The sequence below is a fragment of the Streptopelia decaocto genome (assembly GCF_964273445.1).
Source record: "Streptopelia decaocto genome assembly, chromosome: 18".
In the NCBI taxonomy this organism is placed as follows: domain Eukaryota; kingdom Metazoa; phylum Chordata; class Aves; order Columbiformes; family Columbidae; genus Streptopelia; species Streptopelia decaocto.
Genome location: NC_138673.1, coordinates 8448956 through 8465732, shown reverse-complemented (window position 1 = coordinate 8465732; position 16777 = coordinate 8448956). Strand labels below are relative to the sequence as shown.

General features: G+C 41.5%; 1 protein-coding gene across 1 annotated transcript in view; it reads right to left on the bottom strand.

Moving 5' to 3' along the window:
• The window catches only part of PPM1E (protein phosphatase, Mg2+/Mn2+ dependent 1E), a 57044-nt gene extending 40757 nt beyond the window's left edge, over nucleotides 1-16287 (bottom strand). Inside the window, exon 1 of the mRNA XM_082068247.1 lies at nucleotides 15852-16287. Coding sequence (XP_081924373.1) covers nucleotides 15852-16222 — 371 coding nt within the window. The 5' untranslated portion in view covers nucleotides 16223-16287. The remainder of the gene's footprint in view (nucleotides 1-15851) is intronic.
• Nucleotides 16288-16777: the final 490 nt, after the last annotated feature.

Sequence of the window (16777 nt, the reverse complement as noted above, 5' to 3'; positions counted from 1 at the left end):
AAGAAAACCAGGAAAATTTCCTCTGGCAAGTCAGGGTGTTGCCACTTGCACTGGTTCTGCTCCTCGCTCTCCTGTTCACGGAGTCATAGAACAGATTCATCAGACGGTTTAGGTTAGAAGGGACCTATTGAGATCATCTAAGTCCAACCGCGGTACTCAAGCAGGAAAATGATAAATGTTGGCGTCAGGTTCTCATAACTGAGTCCCAAATCAGACAAGCTGATGCTCAGAAGACAATAGAGAGAACATTGACTATAGCTAAAGAAATTCCATGGTGTTTAACACCCAAACTTTTACCTTTGACATCAGAACCTCTGTATACATGAGAGGAACAATTTATGCTGACATTTTCCATAGCAATGCTCTTTTCCATTTCAAATGCATAATGTTCTTTCCATTCTTATGCATAAAGAACAATGACCTTAAAAATAACATTTCAATTTACAGGAAATTTTAACTAGTATGATCATCATATCCAAAGGAATACGACGTTAAAATATTATTCTCCTGAACTTTGCAAAGCACACTACGATATTAACACGAATAACAAGTCTTTCACTGATTGAATACATAGATATTCTAGTGAGGTATTTTTGCAAGTAAAGGTTAATTTGCTTCTCCCTGCAAAAATAATATTGATAATTAATAGAGTCCATATTCACTCGTTTGGCTCAAATTTCCTGGAGGTGGACAGCAACACACAGAGCACAACGACCACATTTTGACCACATTCTTTGACCTGCATTTTTTGGACTAATGAGGAAGAATCTAGTTAAGAGGCAAATGAGCAGCCCATGTGAAAGGAATCCCAGCCTATTAATTGCCTTTGTCATTCCCCGTATTATGACAAACATTTCTAAACTGGCAGACATTTTCTAACTGCTGCCTGCAGACTTGCACACTGTGCAGAGATCAAGATCACTGTTTTGTTATCAATACACGGTAGAACATTTATGTTTAACCCTTTTCTTTTTCTTTAGAATAGAAACCACTTCTGTGGGAAACACGGGTAAATAAAGCAAGGACGCGGATGAGCCACCAAAGTACTCTCAGTCAAGATCCTGTACACAAAGTATGTCAGCAGAAGAGAAATGGGAGTGTGAATTTATTTTGCTTCTTGAAATTCTGGATCCAGTTCCTCTGTTTTATTGCATCTCTGGGAATAAACTCAAAAACCAGACAGGCTTGCTTTGTCACGTTTCTTCTCTGGAGAATTTAGAAAAAGAATCTGTATGCACCACTGCAGGTTGAAAAACTCTGAATCAACAGTGACTCGCTCAGCTAGTTCCTGACTCCAAGGCAAGTGAATCAAGACGACACTGCTGCTTTTATCCAACAGTAGCAATTACCCCCAATGGATTTTACACATTCAAAAATATATTTAGGATGCCTCATTAACTTGGCATGATGAATAAACCCCATCAATCAACATTTATTTTACTAGATTTAACTGCTACAACCCTTGAGTTGAAAGGAAATGAAGCAAAATGTAGGCTTGTAGGAGCTATTTGACCAAGGGCTTTGTTACAGGTGAAGAAAAAAAAAGTCAAGAGTGGGGTTTTTTTGTTGTTGTTTGGGTAGGGGATAAGAATTATTAATCCGCTTTAAATGTTCCTGTTAACAGCTAGGTAAGGATATAAGGTATAGGTACATTTAGGTAAGGATATAAGTGCTGTTGCCTTCACAGGAAGAATGTCAAAAGTTAATGGCAGCTCTAGCAAGAGAGCTGAAGGTGATGAGTATCTACTCATTTGGCAAGGAACCAAAATGACAGGAATCTGTGGCATTGGTCTGGTCCTTCACATGTGACTGTCACTACCATGTAAATCACCAGTGGAACTGCCAGCCATGTGCAATTTTAGATGAGCACCGACTTGGGAATGGGGCACAGGAACAACAACCAGAAATTGAAAACACCCTGAGCTAACCCCTTTCTCCACTAGATTTGCATTGGGAAGATGCTGTCAGGAAAACTGGTGCTGCAGTTGGCAGCAAATGTTATGAGAATTAACACAGGACTTCAGTTTTAAGAGAGAAACAACAGTCTCTATCAAAGAGAGATTAAAATTAAAATATATTTAATATTTTTTAATATAAATTAAGATTAAATTAAAATATATTTATTTACAGAGCCTGTGTATGCACATGTCTGTGTATGTATGCTTTTAAAGACACAATTGCAAGCAGACAGATGTTGATTGGAGATATGGAGAGTTAGAATTAAAATAGCCAACTTGCTGATTACACCATTCACAGCACTAGGCTGTTTTGTCCTATTTGACATTATTTTTTCATTGCTGAATGCTATAACATTGTCTCATCGCCAATGTATTTTAATACCATGTTCATAATGCCACAAAGGTATTATCTGACCAGAACATTTTACCAGTGTGTAAATTAAGACTTCCATCATGCAAAAATAACAAAAAAAAGCTAGTTTTGTCAGTGCTATTTATCTGTAGATAGGTAGCTATAATCCCCCAAATCTTTATCCCCCTATCTTATCTCCAATACAATACTGAAATGGCTCATGTTACCAAATGAAAAAAAAAAATCTGGGCTTATGTCATGCCGTATTAAAAGCCCAGCTTTACTTCATTTAATAGCTACATTTGCTTTGTTTGGTGTTACAATCACAGATCTTACTCTTTCTGACAATATATAATCCAAGATATTTGGCACTCTATCAACAATTCCAGGCTTGGAAAGATTATAGATGCGCTGACAGTTAAATGGAGTTAGAGTTCTCTGCCAAAGATAGATAAGTAGCATGTACTTTTTGATAAGTCCTATCAGAGCCACACTCTGACATGAATTCCTTTGCAATGCACTAAATCGTATGCCATGAACCTCATTATGCACATTGCAGTTTGCCCCACTAGAGGCTGAACTCCCTTGCCACCAATAAATATATTCCATTTCTTTCCCCAGTTACATACATACTACTTTATATTTCAGATTCAAAAGAACTGATCGGGCATGCTGGGGCTGGGAGGGGGAGAAGATGGAATGCTTTTGTAAGAGCATACAGAGATCTAGCCAGAACGCTTAATCTGGTTAGCTGTAAGACGAAAATCTGTCTGTGGCTTTGCGACAAAGGCATGAGGCTCTGTAGTACAATGCATACACCTCATTTTAGATGTTTACAAACAGTAATTTCCATCATGTGCACAGAGCTACTCTGCTGGAAGAAGTTTCTGTAGAAACATTACAGTGGAGGGGGGATTAAAGCTTAGATCTTTAGTCTCAATGATTCTTCTGCATGCCAGATTTTTACAATATAATTACCCACATAGGCACGCACATGCAGAGTACGAGGACACGTGCCAGCATCAGTCAGTAAAAGTAGATCCAAGCTCATTGAACTTTCTTCTTTCACAGGGGCATCATGACACCAGCTTCCGCAGAATTTGGTCATACTCTTACTTAACTGGATGCTGCCTCATTACAAAATCCATTCTGAAATCTCTTGTCTTCAATGTAAGTTGGTAAAATAACAGAGCTCTAGCAGCAAAAGCATTCCTGTATGTGTAATGAAGATCTCAGATCAAATATCTCAACAGATTCATTTAAAATAAGACTATTATAATTTCCTAGATTATCACCTGCCAAAGCTCAGTGGGTGGTCTCTGAAGGCCTACGCTGTCAGGAACCCCAGGTTCTTTGAATCCTGTCATATCTGTCTGCATCCACCCCCTCAACATTTCCAGTTTCCCTTATTCTGCTTCAAAAAGTAATTCCCTTGGTAGCTGTCACATTAAAATATTGGGATACAGTCTTCCTGCTGCACTTTTGGATTCTAACTGAACCTGATCGTCACATTCACTAACAGAAAGTGAGTACAACCCACTGCAGTTCCTTGAGCTAATCAAAGTCAGTTTCTGATTTCAACCCTTAATTGTGATCAATAGGGCTTGAATGAAACTTATTAATACAAATAGAGATATAACTGATAGGAAGAATTTATATTCAATGTGGCTATTTAGGATTATATACCACCCAGATTTCTTCAAGTTTAGATATTTTTCAGAAAGAGGGAGATGACAGCTCAGTGTTACCACAGGATCAAATTTGGCAAAGTTTAAGCACACAGTAAAAACCAGGGTAACTTTCTGATGCAAAAGGTGGAGGAGCCAACTAGAAGAGGTGCACATTCTGTGATTCTGTGACTATCGCTATATAGCATTTTATATAAACAAGCATTCAATAAGATGCCTCATATACTTCACTGAGTCTATTCCCTGCAGGTGGTAAGGCCTAACTCCTGACTGAGAAATCACCTCTGGCTCTTCATTCCCCCTTGTATCCTCCAGTGATATAAATCAGAGCAGGTGAAGTTTATTTCCATCCCCTCAGCATTCTCTGCAACACAACCTAAAGGAAAATTCTGTCCTTTGTCAGAGTTTTCCTGCTTGCCTGATTCTGAACAAATCAGCACAAGAACTTCCATACACACACACACACTAACATATCAATTGACTGATTTTATATTTTTACTATGCTTACAAGCATGTTATTTTTAACTAAGGAAACTAATTTTATCTTACTGGTGAGCATGGGCAAGCTTGTTTACTTTCTTGGGTATAGGTAAAAGCTGCCATAGGCAGGATTTGTGTGTTTGTGTGCTTTATTTTTTTATTGAACATCATGGCTTGGCCAATAGTTTGCAGAGATAAAATTAACTGAAAGATATTTTCAAGCATGATATCAAGGGCAACACTTCCTAAAGCGCTTTGTCTATGGTGCCATTTTTCAGCAACTTTCCCGGTTTGTTGTTCCCACCAGTGTCATGATAAGGGTAGGAATTTTAGACACCTCACTGTAAAATTTCTTTATCGTGTCACCCTTGACCTGAGACTGGCAGCTTGTATTTTCTACCCATACTAACACTAGTAGTCTCTGTTTTCATTGATAGTACGGTGATGGTTTTCTATCTATGTATGGAAAGCAACAGTAAAAGTTACAGTAAAATTAATCAGCCATATATCTAGCTACCAGAGCTGTTTTAAAAAGATATTGCTTTATCATGCATGTATTTTTGTTTTTCTTGGATTAAGATTCTAACAAATTAATAATTAACCTTTGCAAGCAACTACAGAGTAGCATCATCCTCATACACTTAACTGTATTCACACAACAGCCGTGTAAACTCTATTTGGACCTGGAAGGTGGAAAGAACTGATGAATCTGTGGAACAAAAGAACACTTGTGAAATGCTTTATTTTAGGGGATATCCAAGCACGTAGGCTGAAACATGGAATTTGGGGAGTTACAAGTATACTTAACACAGCTGCAAATTACTTTTTGTGATATAAAGTCAACATACCACTCCACACTTAAATTCTGCTGGCAGCAAGAGTACCAGATCTCTTATGTCCGAGAAAGAACAAATCCACTAATTACCAATTCCATCCAAACTGATGTATTTTAGGGGATGGAATTAGTAGATTAGTTGCAGTCATTGACCTTTGAATCTAACTACATTGTCCTCCTCGCAATCTCTAACAAGCAGCAACCAAAGTTCATTAACACCAGATTCTTGGGCAGCTCGCTATGTCAATGCACTTCCGGTTTTTATGAGACTTCTAGACAATGATAAATTCTTATTTACCCTTTATAAAACAGGAGAGACTGACAGAGAATGATAGATGTATCTTGTCAAACTGCTCCTGGAAGTATAAAAGCTTCTATAACTGGTTTGAACACAGAAACATCGGTTGAACAAAAACATTTGGACCCCTTCTTCACCTTGCCAGACTTTCTTTGTCAAGGAAGAAACATTCAACACTGGTAAAAGAGAGCAGTGAAACCTACGAAAGACTGCAATTCTGTAAATCCATAATAATATTAAAGCTGTTGCACTACAGCTATTTTTAACAATTATATTATTGAATAAATAAAAAAATATGGTTCAGAAAAACTGTGCAGCTTTCATCAAGGAATCAAAAAGAATATACAGATTTTCACCTTGGAGAGGGAGAAGGGGCACCAGTCCTCTAGCTTTCATTGATTTCAGCTGTCCAGACTTTAAATGGAACTGATCAGGTTATCAGGTTCAATCAACGTTTTACTCAGATGTTTAAACACAGCCCATTAGGTGTGAAGTTAGCAGCTAACTAAGAAGTGAAGGATAAATATACAGTAAATTAATTAACACAGTTCTGAAACGTAAGCATTTATGAAACTACAGGATGTGTTCGTTTATTCTTGGATTCAAAAGTAGAAAATTTTGATGGTCATATCCTGTGCCTTTTTATTTAGCCCAAACTTCCTTTGACATAACTTGGAAGCTTTTGACATGCAGAAGATACCAATTAACCTCCATATGCCTTGTCTAGCTTGGCATTTTCCTGAAACTTTCCATGTTTATTGTTGCCACCAGCATTACTACAAGAGCAGCTATTCTAGACTGCAATCATTTTTATTGTGGCACTTAACCTTGCACTAGCAACTTGTGTTCCCTACTGCTCCAGTGGAAAACATGGTTTTGTCACCAAAAACAACTAAGAAAAGTAAACGCAAGTTCCTGTAGGCTGTATTTCCAGGGTCTAGGCAGACACTTTAGCTGGGTACAATTCTACAGTACCGCTTCTGGCACCATATCTCACGGATTTACTTGTTGCGTTTTCTTGACTATCAGCACAAGATCGATTTTGCAGCAATATTTTTCTAGCAAACTCTCTGTATCCTTATTCAAGTACTAACACAACTCTCAGATGCCTATCGATGCAAAATCCCACAAGATCCCATTACAGAACACACAACAAGGCTACCGGAATAATGTGAAGATTTGGCATTTTTAATTTTTTGCAGTCGTGAGCATACTGGAAAATGAGGATAACATTCTGCTGGCACCTAGTATTAAAAATGCTGTATGATCTTATGCTATTATTTGCTTGTTAATTTTAACAAACCTAATTTCTTTCTTTCCTCAGCCTATAGAAATTTCAGGTTTCAGACCCGCATAGAAACAACCCTTTAAAAGAAGGTTTTTCTTCCTCATTTAACACCCCTGAATGTTTTCTTTTCTGTGTACTAAATGGCCACAGGCAAAACTGAATGGTGTCAGCCCTTTTCCATCACTGAAAGGAGACAGCTGAATTACTTTATCAGTCTTTCCAAAAAACTTTGAGTGAAACCTGAAAGAGCTCCCTGAAAAGCATCTGTAACTGGTAACAAGATATTAATAGCAAACACACATGAAAGCAAGAGCCTCAGAAAGTACGGGCTCTTTCTCTAATTGATGATAACGATGTAGCTCCCGGTATCCTGTACCAAAGTCAAAGCAAGTAGAAACAGGGTTGTGCACAACCAGCTTTCTGGTTAGGAAGTCTGCCACAAGAAAATGGGGGTATCAAAAAACTTTGATGAGTTTCTATGTTTTGCAGACCCATTGCACAGACTGACAACGATTCTCTAAAAATTAATTGAAAGAACATGGGTGGGTCACTCAGGCTGTGATATTATTTAATTTTCTTCCTCTTTCTGTTTCATTATTTCATGCTAACTGATTAGCTGTTTTTCACATCTTTATAATTATAAAGCAGACTTCCTCAAAGCGCTTTCCTTTTTCTTTCTGTACTTCCTCAACAGATGTTTTTGTTATCTCTATTTCAGACAGCAATTTTCTCAGAATTAAAAACAAGAAATACCCCCCCACCCCCCTCGCAAGGTGTTACTTCCAGATTTAATATTTTGCTCCCCTCCAAAATAAAGAGGATGAGACTGTAAGACAGCCTGGAACTCCCTTCTTCCTCCCAATTTTTGCCTGGCCAGATATTTTTTGTTCATAAAGGGCCTGATCAAAATTTGGTGTTTAAGAGAGCTTAGACAGACAGATTTTATATATATATATATATATACATACAAACATATGTTTCTTAGTATAACATTTCTCGAGCTGTTACAACCTTTGTCTTTATTCCTGTTAAGATGCACAGACGCAGCATGGACACAGAAATTGCATTACTTCATCAGCTTTCAGAGGACAATAAATTAAACGAAATAGCTTTCAAACATGATCGGGTAGTGAGGTGACTGCGAACTGGCTGAAGGGAAGAAGCCAGAGAGTCGTGGTCAATGGGACACAGTCCAGTTGAGGCCTGTATCCCGTGCAGTGCCTCAGGGGGCAGTGCTGGGGCCTGTATTATTCAATATATTCATCAACGATTTGGACGAGGGAATAGAGTGTAATATCAGCAAGTTTGCTGATGACACCAAAACCATAAGCATCTAATATCCAAAAATGTTATTCTAAAATTAGTACACAATGATAATTAGCAAGACTTTAAGTATTCTATACAATCATTTGGGTCATGCATAATCAGTCAAACCGAAGGTTAGCACCAATGAGGAAAGTTTAAACCACTTAAAATTCATTCTCCAATGAACAATGCACTGGGGAAGAGGATCCTGTTACTCACTACAGGCTTATTTCTCCTCTCCAGCCCTGCAGCCTGAACCATCCTCTGCCAGATGCTCCTGGAAACAGCTTTTCTCCACAGAAAAAGAAAACACATAACTATTTGTTCAATTCTCAACTAGAGCACAGGGGTTTCAGCCTTCCATAATTCCAAGTTAGAACTGAAAGTAAAAGAATCATTTGAGAAGCTAATTAATATAACATGTGGAGTGCAGTGTTCACAACACTAATGAGGAATAACTTAGCACATGCATTTCAGATCTTTGAACCTCCCTAAGAAGGTCATAGCCTGAGGTGAAAGGAACAGCCCTAGAGACAGTGCCAAGAAGTTAAAATGCCAAGGCCTATTTTTATACACTGCTTCTATTTTTAGTTACATCATGATGGAAGTACAGAGCCTATGAAAAAATCATATGCTCAAATGAGAGAAAGTACTCAAATTCTGTATTGTAAATGAAGAGCAAAAGAAACTAACCTTGGAAAAGTATTAAGTGCAATTTAACAGACTTTACTGGACCATAGAAGTCCAGCAAAAATAGCTTCAAAATCACATCCTCTGAGAAAATTAAGGGGCTACCCACAATTTTACCCAATTATTCAAATATTCCTTTTATTGTAATCATAGCTACAAGAAAGTGCAAATGTTTCCCAATTCAGACTAGTGTGCTCCAAGCGCATTTTCCCATGAGCAAAGTATAGCAGACAACTTTTTAATCCTGCTCTACCAACAAAAAATATCAAACTTTTCAATGGATTTCATGCAGAGTTCAGAACTGGTGAGCAGTACTACAGCTTAAATGTTGGTTCAGTTACTCAATCATTAGTTGCCTTTAGCTGTTTTCCATCCAATATAAACACAAACCAAGGTAATCCTGCAATCTAGTTAACTCGTTTAACTTCTGTATTAATTATTGAAGTACCCAAGGGCAGCTATTTCCCTTGCAGTTCTAATTTATTACTCTGATGATTACTTCTTTATAAAGTGTCTTATTAAAGGTAGGTAATGTTGTTTCTTCCTAATGAAGTACAAAGACGCAGCAGAAACATTTCTGTAAAACAAGTCCAAAATCTGCATTCATTTTATCTAATGACTAATATGTTGTAACAAAAGAAATCTAGAATATTTGTTTAGTGGTTGATTTCAGCTACACCAAAGATGAGGACCTACGTTATAATATGCAGCAATGACCAGTTACAGTTTAGTAGCATGTCATAGGTTACTAACATGTCATGGACACATATTGCCCAGGACATCTTTATTTTTATAACCATTTGCCTTACGTAATCACGGTTGCATTGCATAAGGCAGTCTTGCAGCCTGGCTCAAAGAACATCTAATGTTTTAAAGCGCTAACTCCATTTCATATAATTTATCACATATCTTTCCTAGTCACTGCAAATTCTTCCTAGGAGGAAACAAACCCAAAACCAACACACACAAAACAACATGAAGAAAGAAAATTATGCAGAACAGCCAGAGATTATTTCAGAGTGACATCAAATACAGGAATAAACAGTACTGTCATTATCTGTGTACTACATGCCCTGTTGCTTTTGCTTTTAATGGGATCATGTAAGCAGATGTGGTCTCACCAGGGCAGAGTAGAGGGGAAGGAGAACCTCTCTCAACCTACTAACTACCCCCCTTCTAATCCACCCCAAGTACCATTGGCCTTCCTGGCCACAAGGGCCCAGTGCTGGCTCATGGTCATCCTGCTGTCCCCAGGACCCCCAGGTCCCTTTCCCCTACGCTGCTCTCTAATAGGTCATTCCCCAACTGATACTGGAACCTGGGGCTGTTCCTACCCAGATACAAGACTCTACACTTGCCCTTGTTATATTTCATTACATTTTTCCCTGCCCAACTCTCCAGCCTGTCCAGGTCTCTGGATGGCAGCACAGCCTTCTGGTGTGTCAGCCACTCATCCCAGCTTGGTGTCATCAGCCAACTTGCTGATAGTACACTTTATTCCCTCGTCCAAATCGTTGATGAATATATTGAATAATATAGACCCCAGTACTGACCCGAGGCACTGCACTAGATACAGGCCTCCAACTGGACTGTGCCCCATTGACCACGACTCTCTGGCTTCTTCCCTTCAGCCAGTTCGCAGTCCAACTCACTACCCGCTCATCCAGACCGCACTCCCTCAGTTTAGCTGAAAGGATGCTGTGGGACACTGTGTCAAATGCCTTACTCAAGTCAATTTGTTGTACTACTCACAACATTCATTGAAATAAAAGCACTGGAATGCATATATTCCTATAATCTGTTCACTAAGAATCAATTTTTTCAATACTATATAAAGCAACTTCCAAGTATAGTCACCATTGCACTTGAAAAACTCAGCACCCTTTTAATCATAAATTAGTAAGTTTTGAAATGTCACCATATATGTTAACCATTACAAATGTAAATCTGAAATTTAAATAGCTCATTTTAGCTGATACTCTTTTTTTTTTTTTTTTTAAAGGAGTATAAAAATATCTGATTTGATTCAGTATTTTCAAATGCGTGGGAGCATGAGCTGAAGATTCCTTAAAACCAGCTTAAAGAAACTCTCACTGTGTAGACCATTATCTGTGTTTTGAAAGTGACTGTCACTAAATACCACCTATTTGCAGAATATAATGACTTCCAGTCTGAAGTGTATGAAATGTGCCTGTCTCTGTATGCTGCAACATCACCATCATCCAATATATGGATTGAATGTCATAGTAGGGTCTTTTAAAGAGTAGTAAGGCATTAACAACAATACCAAAGTTCTCTCAACTTTCTCCATACGCTTCTATCAGATCAAGAATGTCAGGGATTGGAAGGGACCTCGAAAGATCATCCAGTGCAATCTCCCCGCCGGAGCAGGAACACCCAGATGAGGTTACACAGGAAGGCGTCCAGGCGGGTTTGAATGTTTCTGGAGTAGGAGACTCCACAACCCCCCTGGGCAGCCTGGGCCAGTGTCTGTCACCCTCACTGAGAAGTTTCTTCTCAAATTTAAGTGGAACCTTTTGTGTTCCAGTTTGAACCCATTACCCCTTGTCCTATCATTGGCTGTCACTGTTGCCTGGCTCCATCCTCCTGACACTCACCCTTTATATATTTGTAAACATTAATGAGGTCACCCCTCAGTCTCCTCTTCTCCAAGCTCAAGAGCCCCAGATCCCTCAGTCTTTCCTCACACGGGAGATGCTCCACTCAATCATCTTTGTTGCTCTGCGCTGGACTCTCTCCAACAGTTCCCTGTCCTGCTGGAACTGAGGGGCCCAGAACTGGACACAATATTCCAGATGTGGTCTCACCAGGGCAGAGTAGAGGGGAAGGAGAACCTCTCTCAACCTACTGACCACCCCCCTTAATGATAGATGGTGTGAACTGTGGGGTTGTCACTTGTTCTGTAGCTCAACAACTACCCTCAGGAAGAGATTCCTGATGTTGGAGGGGTCTCCAGTGAAACATTAACACAGCTACAACGCACCTTGCCTCCCTTCCCCTCCCTCAGGCCATACCACAGACCACCCAGGAGCAAGCTGAGGTGAAGAACAAAATCATCAGAGTTAGAGGTGGGAAATTTAATGGTCTCTGTCAAACCTCCTCATCAACCATTAGAAAATTCCCCAACTAATATCTACTCCAGCCATTTATTTTGAACATGGGCCAGTATTTTCATCATTTCCATTGTAAAACCTCACAAAAGAGGAAACAAGTACCATCTTTAAAAGGATGGTATTTATTTTCTGTTGGTCCATGGGATTAGTATTAGAGATGGCAATTAATTAATTACATTTTCTAAAAGGGCTTTGAGATTGTAATCAATAGAACAGGTGTTAAAAGACAAACTGTAAAAGAGTAAAACAGCCCATTTAATATGATAAGAAAGTCAATGTAGCATACGATACAAATTTCACCTTACAGATAGCGATGACAATGCCAGCTTTCCTGTGATGGGGGTTAAGAAAGCAAGTTAAAATCATCTACATCTGCTTTTTAAAGAGAGAAAATACAGTCTCTTCACTCATCAGTGATGGAAACAGCAGGCAGAATTTTTGAAATTACTTCATTTGTACAGGAAAAAAATGTAAGAGCAAGATAAAGTTGTTCTTCCTAGCAACACAAGTTGTAAGGTTGCACTGTTTAACTCAGTCTGGCCTTCTCTTCTCTCAGCAACCACATCTTTGTTGATGAGTTTTTCAGATGCCTTGTCAAGAACCAGCTTTTAAAATCCATTAGATTTAATAGAAGCATCAGTGGGAAGAGGAAAAGATCAGAGCATGATACATAACTTTGTTACATCAAGTTAGTAACTTCTTCCTTTAAAATAAATGAGAAATTAGATCTACTCCTGAATCAATGGAAGCAAGCAATGGGGGTCTCATATTTAACAGATGTAAGATTAAGTCCTTAGTATATTTCGACATAGAACCTATAAATCATATCACTTTCTCATGATTAAGATGTTCTAGAAGATAATCACAAAATGCACTTTCACGCTATCAGCCAATGTTCCAATGCAATTCCTAAAATGTTATTCTTTCTTGACTTTTGTTCTTCATCTAACATACCTCCTGCCAGGCAGTTTCATTCTGTTGAGCACCACTAAGAAAGCACACAGTACACATTTTGTGGCATTTAGACAGATATAAAGATTACATTAACCTAATTTTCCAAGCATATACTGTCTCTAGAAAGAAACCAGGAACTGGAAAACTCAAAGGGGAATATGAGTCTTTTGGAAAATAGCAGGAAAATCGCCTAAATAGGAGCTCTTTGGTACTGTTCTACACAGTGACAGAAAACTATTATAGTTTTCATGATTGGCAATATGTTCTCATTTCTGAGATGGTCTTACTTCCCTCAAAAAGAACTAAAGCAGTGTGCTTAAAATAGCCAGCAAACAGCTGTTGGATTTTTCACAGTAATGGGTTTTATCCTCATGCTACATATAATGCAAACCAGTCATTTGACTAATATATAGTTACAGTTACGGAAAACATGCCTTCACAATAGTCTTTCTTGCTAATGACATACCAATAAAATATTCCCCTTCACATGAGTTTCCATGTGCCTTCTTTTTTTTTTTTTTCTTTTTAACACTATAACAACCATTTGGCACAAGAGTAGCTTTACTCATATCCGTGAAGTTTCCCATCTGTGGCATCATCTGACTAGTTGAACCCTTGGCTGTAATGGGGGAAGATGTTCTACTTTTGCCTGCTTTATACTCTTATGACAGTTTGAAGTTTCTCTGGTGACTGGACTGTGTACAAAAATACAATACTTTACCTGAAAAACAGTTTTGTGTGGTTGCACTTACCTCAGATTCCATCATCACTCAAGAAAAAGCTATTTCTGTTTAGTTCTCTGTATTAAGTTATTAGGTTTGTCTTATAATATCTTTAAATGTTTTAAAGAATTACATTTTGCAGTTATCTTAGCTAGACAGATATAAGTCAATGTCTACCAATCTTCAGTGAAAAATATTAATTAACTATCTGAAAATGTATTTCCTATACATTGTCAAAATACTGAAGCCTTTGGAAAACAATTTTCGTATAACACGATCCCCCGTTCCCTTAATTTTGAGGCAGATATTGCTTTTTGCTTCATAATGTGGGTGCCTATAGGAGGAAGCCTGCATTGACTTCATCATAAACAAAGCCAAGGAAATGCTTCATTCAGTAGCCATTAAAAGATTTATACAAAGGCCAGGAAAATGCAACAAAACACAAAACCCCATAACCTGCAAGGCAAGAGTTATTCCTACATAAAGAATCTTCTCAAAAAGTCTTTTTTTGCTCAATAATTTCATCCATGAATATGGGCCTCAGAAACAGAGGAATCTAAGTCTGCCTGTCCTGGGGTATGGGGACACTCAGAGAAAGAAGGGGGGTGGTGGAACTGAAGTTCAAAATCATTTCATAGATACACTTTAAAAAAAATACTATAATCTTCTCTATGTCTAAAACTTTCTTCGAACTAATCTGACTTTTCATTTCACAAGTCTTAAAAAAATAATAAAAAAAACCCAACAAAAAACATGTACCAAATACGTAAAAGGGACTTGCCCCTCTTCTCTCTATCACATTGTATGAATGTGCTGCTGTGTTCCAGAGAAAGACTTTCCAAAGGTGTCAGGGTGAGCGTGTGTGAATAGGAGAGCTTTGTCCTCTGCAGCTATCATTGTGTTGTTCCTATCATCCACAAATGCAGAGGGCAGATGAGAATTGAATAGAAACAGACCATGCAGTTGTAAAACCTGGTTCTTTATTTATTTATTTTGTGACCGAGTAACACCTCTCGTTACAATTACCAGCTCAATGGCAGAAAGCTCTCCGGTGTGCTGTGCATATTTTCACAGGTTCATTTGTCTCCTCCTGTGGCATCAGTTTGAAAAGGTTCCTAAAGAAATGCCACTAACAACCATTTCTATTTCGAGCCTTCAAAGCCAAAGCTGAGCACAATGCAAGGCACTGGTAACCGATCTTTAGGTTTCAGTCCACAGACTTCACACTGGGAATAGATCCCATCTGTTTCCTTTTTATGCACCAGCCTTTAGAAAGCACAGATCTGGAAACTGCCTCCGTACAGAAGAGAGGAGAGCTGGCTTTCCCCAGCTGACGGTAGAAAAAGCCCCATGATTATGGATAGCTTTCTCCTAAGGCTTTCTTCCTACTTCTCTTTTCTCCCTGGTCTGTAAATGCACGGTGTGGTTTTCTCAATGTGATTTTTTTTTTAATTTTGGAGGGGGGAAGGAGGCGGACTGCCTCTCTTTCCTTGCCCCCTTGTTCTACCTCCTTCCTTCTTTCTTGGCAGAGGTTTCCCCATTTACAAACGCGCATGCAGGGAACATTTCGATTTCAAGCCTCAGTACAATCAACCACAGGCAACCCCCCTTCTTGCTTTGGCACCAAAGCGTGAGACATTTCCCCACCACCCTCCCTCCCCAAGCAAGCTGCTCTCCAGATGGATGGTCGTGGCTTTCCCTTGTCTGTTCCCTTCGCCTCTTCGCTCCCTGTCCCGGCGAGAGGGAAGGAGGGTCAGAGAGCAGAGGCATCTTTTGGACAGGGGGGAACCGGACAGAGCTTTGATCCTGAGCAACTCAGCACCACCCAAGTCTGTAACTCTTTGCCTCGGGGACCTTCCCCTCGCCCCCCAGCATGGCGGGTCTCCCTCAGCCCCACACCCCCAGCATGGGGGGCTCCACCGCCTCATGCCTTCCCACACACAGAGCTCCACATGGAGGGTCCCCACACACTGAGGGGATCCCCTCAGCCCCACATGGATGGTCCCCACACACAGAGGGATCCTCTCAGCCCCACACACTGAGGGGACCCCCTCAGCCCCACAGCCTGCCCCGGGGGTTCTCCCCTCAGCCCCGCGACCTCCCCTCAGCGCGCCGGGGGCTCCCTCTCCCCTCAGCCCGGCACTCACTACTTGTAGAGCTGCTGCAGGCAGAGGTCCAGGCACTCGCCCTCCACCTCCTCCTCCGTGATGTACTCCGAGAGCGGCCGGGGCAGCGGGGGCAGCGGCGGGGGAGGCGGCGGTGGGGCAGGCGGCTGAGGGTCGCCGGCGTCGCCCTCTCCCTCCTCCGCCTCGGCGGCCGTTCCCGCTTCTCCCTCTGCCCCGGGGTCCTCGTCAGCGGGGGCCGTGGCGTTGTCAGTTGGGGGGGGAGCCGGCGCCGGCTCCGGCTCTGCCCCGAAGGGCCCGCGGAACTCGCCCAAGAACAGCTCGAGGAAGCGGCGGTAGCTCTTCTCCTCCGCGCTGCTGCCGCCGCTGCCGCTGCCCGAGCCGCCCGCGGCCATTGCTTCGCATTCCCGGCCGCCCGCCGGCGGATCAGCACTGCGCCCGCAGAGAGCTCCCTGCCCGCCGCCGGCAGCCGCCTCCTGCCCGCCCGCCTGCGCGCGCGCTCCCGAGCCGGACCCGCGGGGGCGCGCACGCCGCGGGAGGAGGCGGGGGGGGGGGGGGGGGGCGAGGGGTGCGCGGCTCCGCGGCGGGAGCGGGGCCGCCCTGAGGGGGCCGAGGGGCCGCGGCCTGAGGGGGCGGGAAAGGGCGGGAGGCCGAGCGGGCGGAGAGCGGCCCGGGGGAGGCAGGTGGAGGGAGGGCAGGCGGGCTGACAGCCGCGCCGTTGCGATGAGTCATGCGAAGGCAGCCAGACGCGTAGGTTCCTCACAGGAACCCGAAGGAAACCTGAGAGCGCGTTCCCTGTTACCTAATCTCTGCCTCAGGATTTCCCTGCGCTCATCGTTTCCGGCGCCGCTGTCGCCTCCGCGGGCTCGCAGCCAGGACGGGGCCGCAGGGTAAGCGGGGCCGGGGGCGGCCCGGCCTCCCCCCCGGGGTGGGGGCATCGGCAGCCCCGG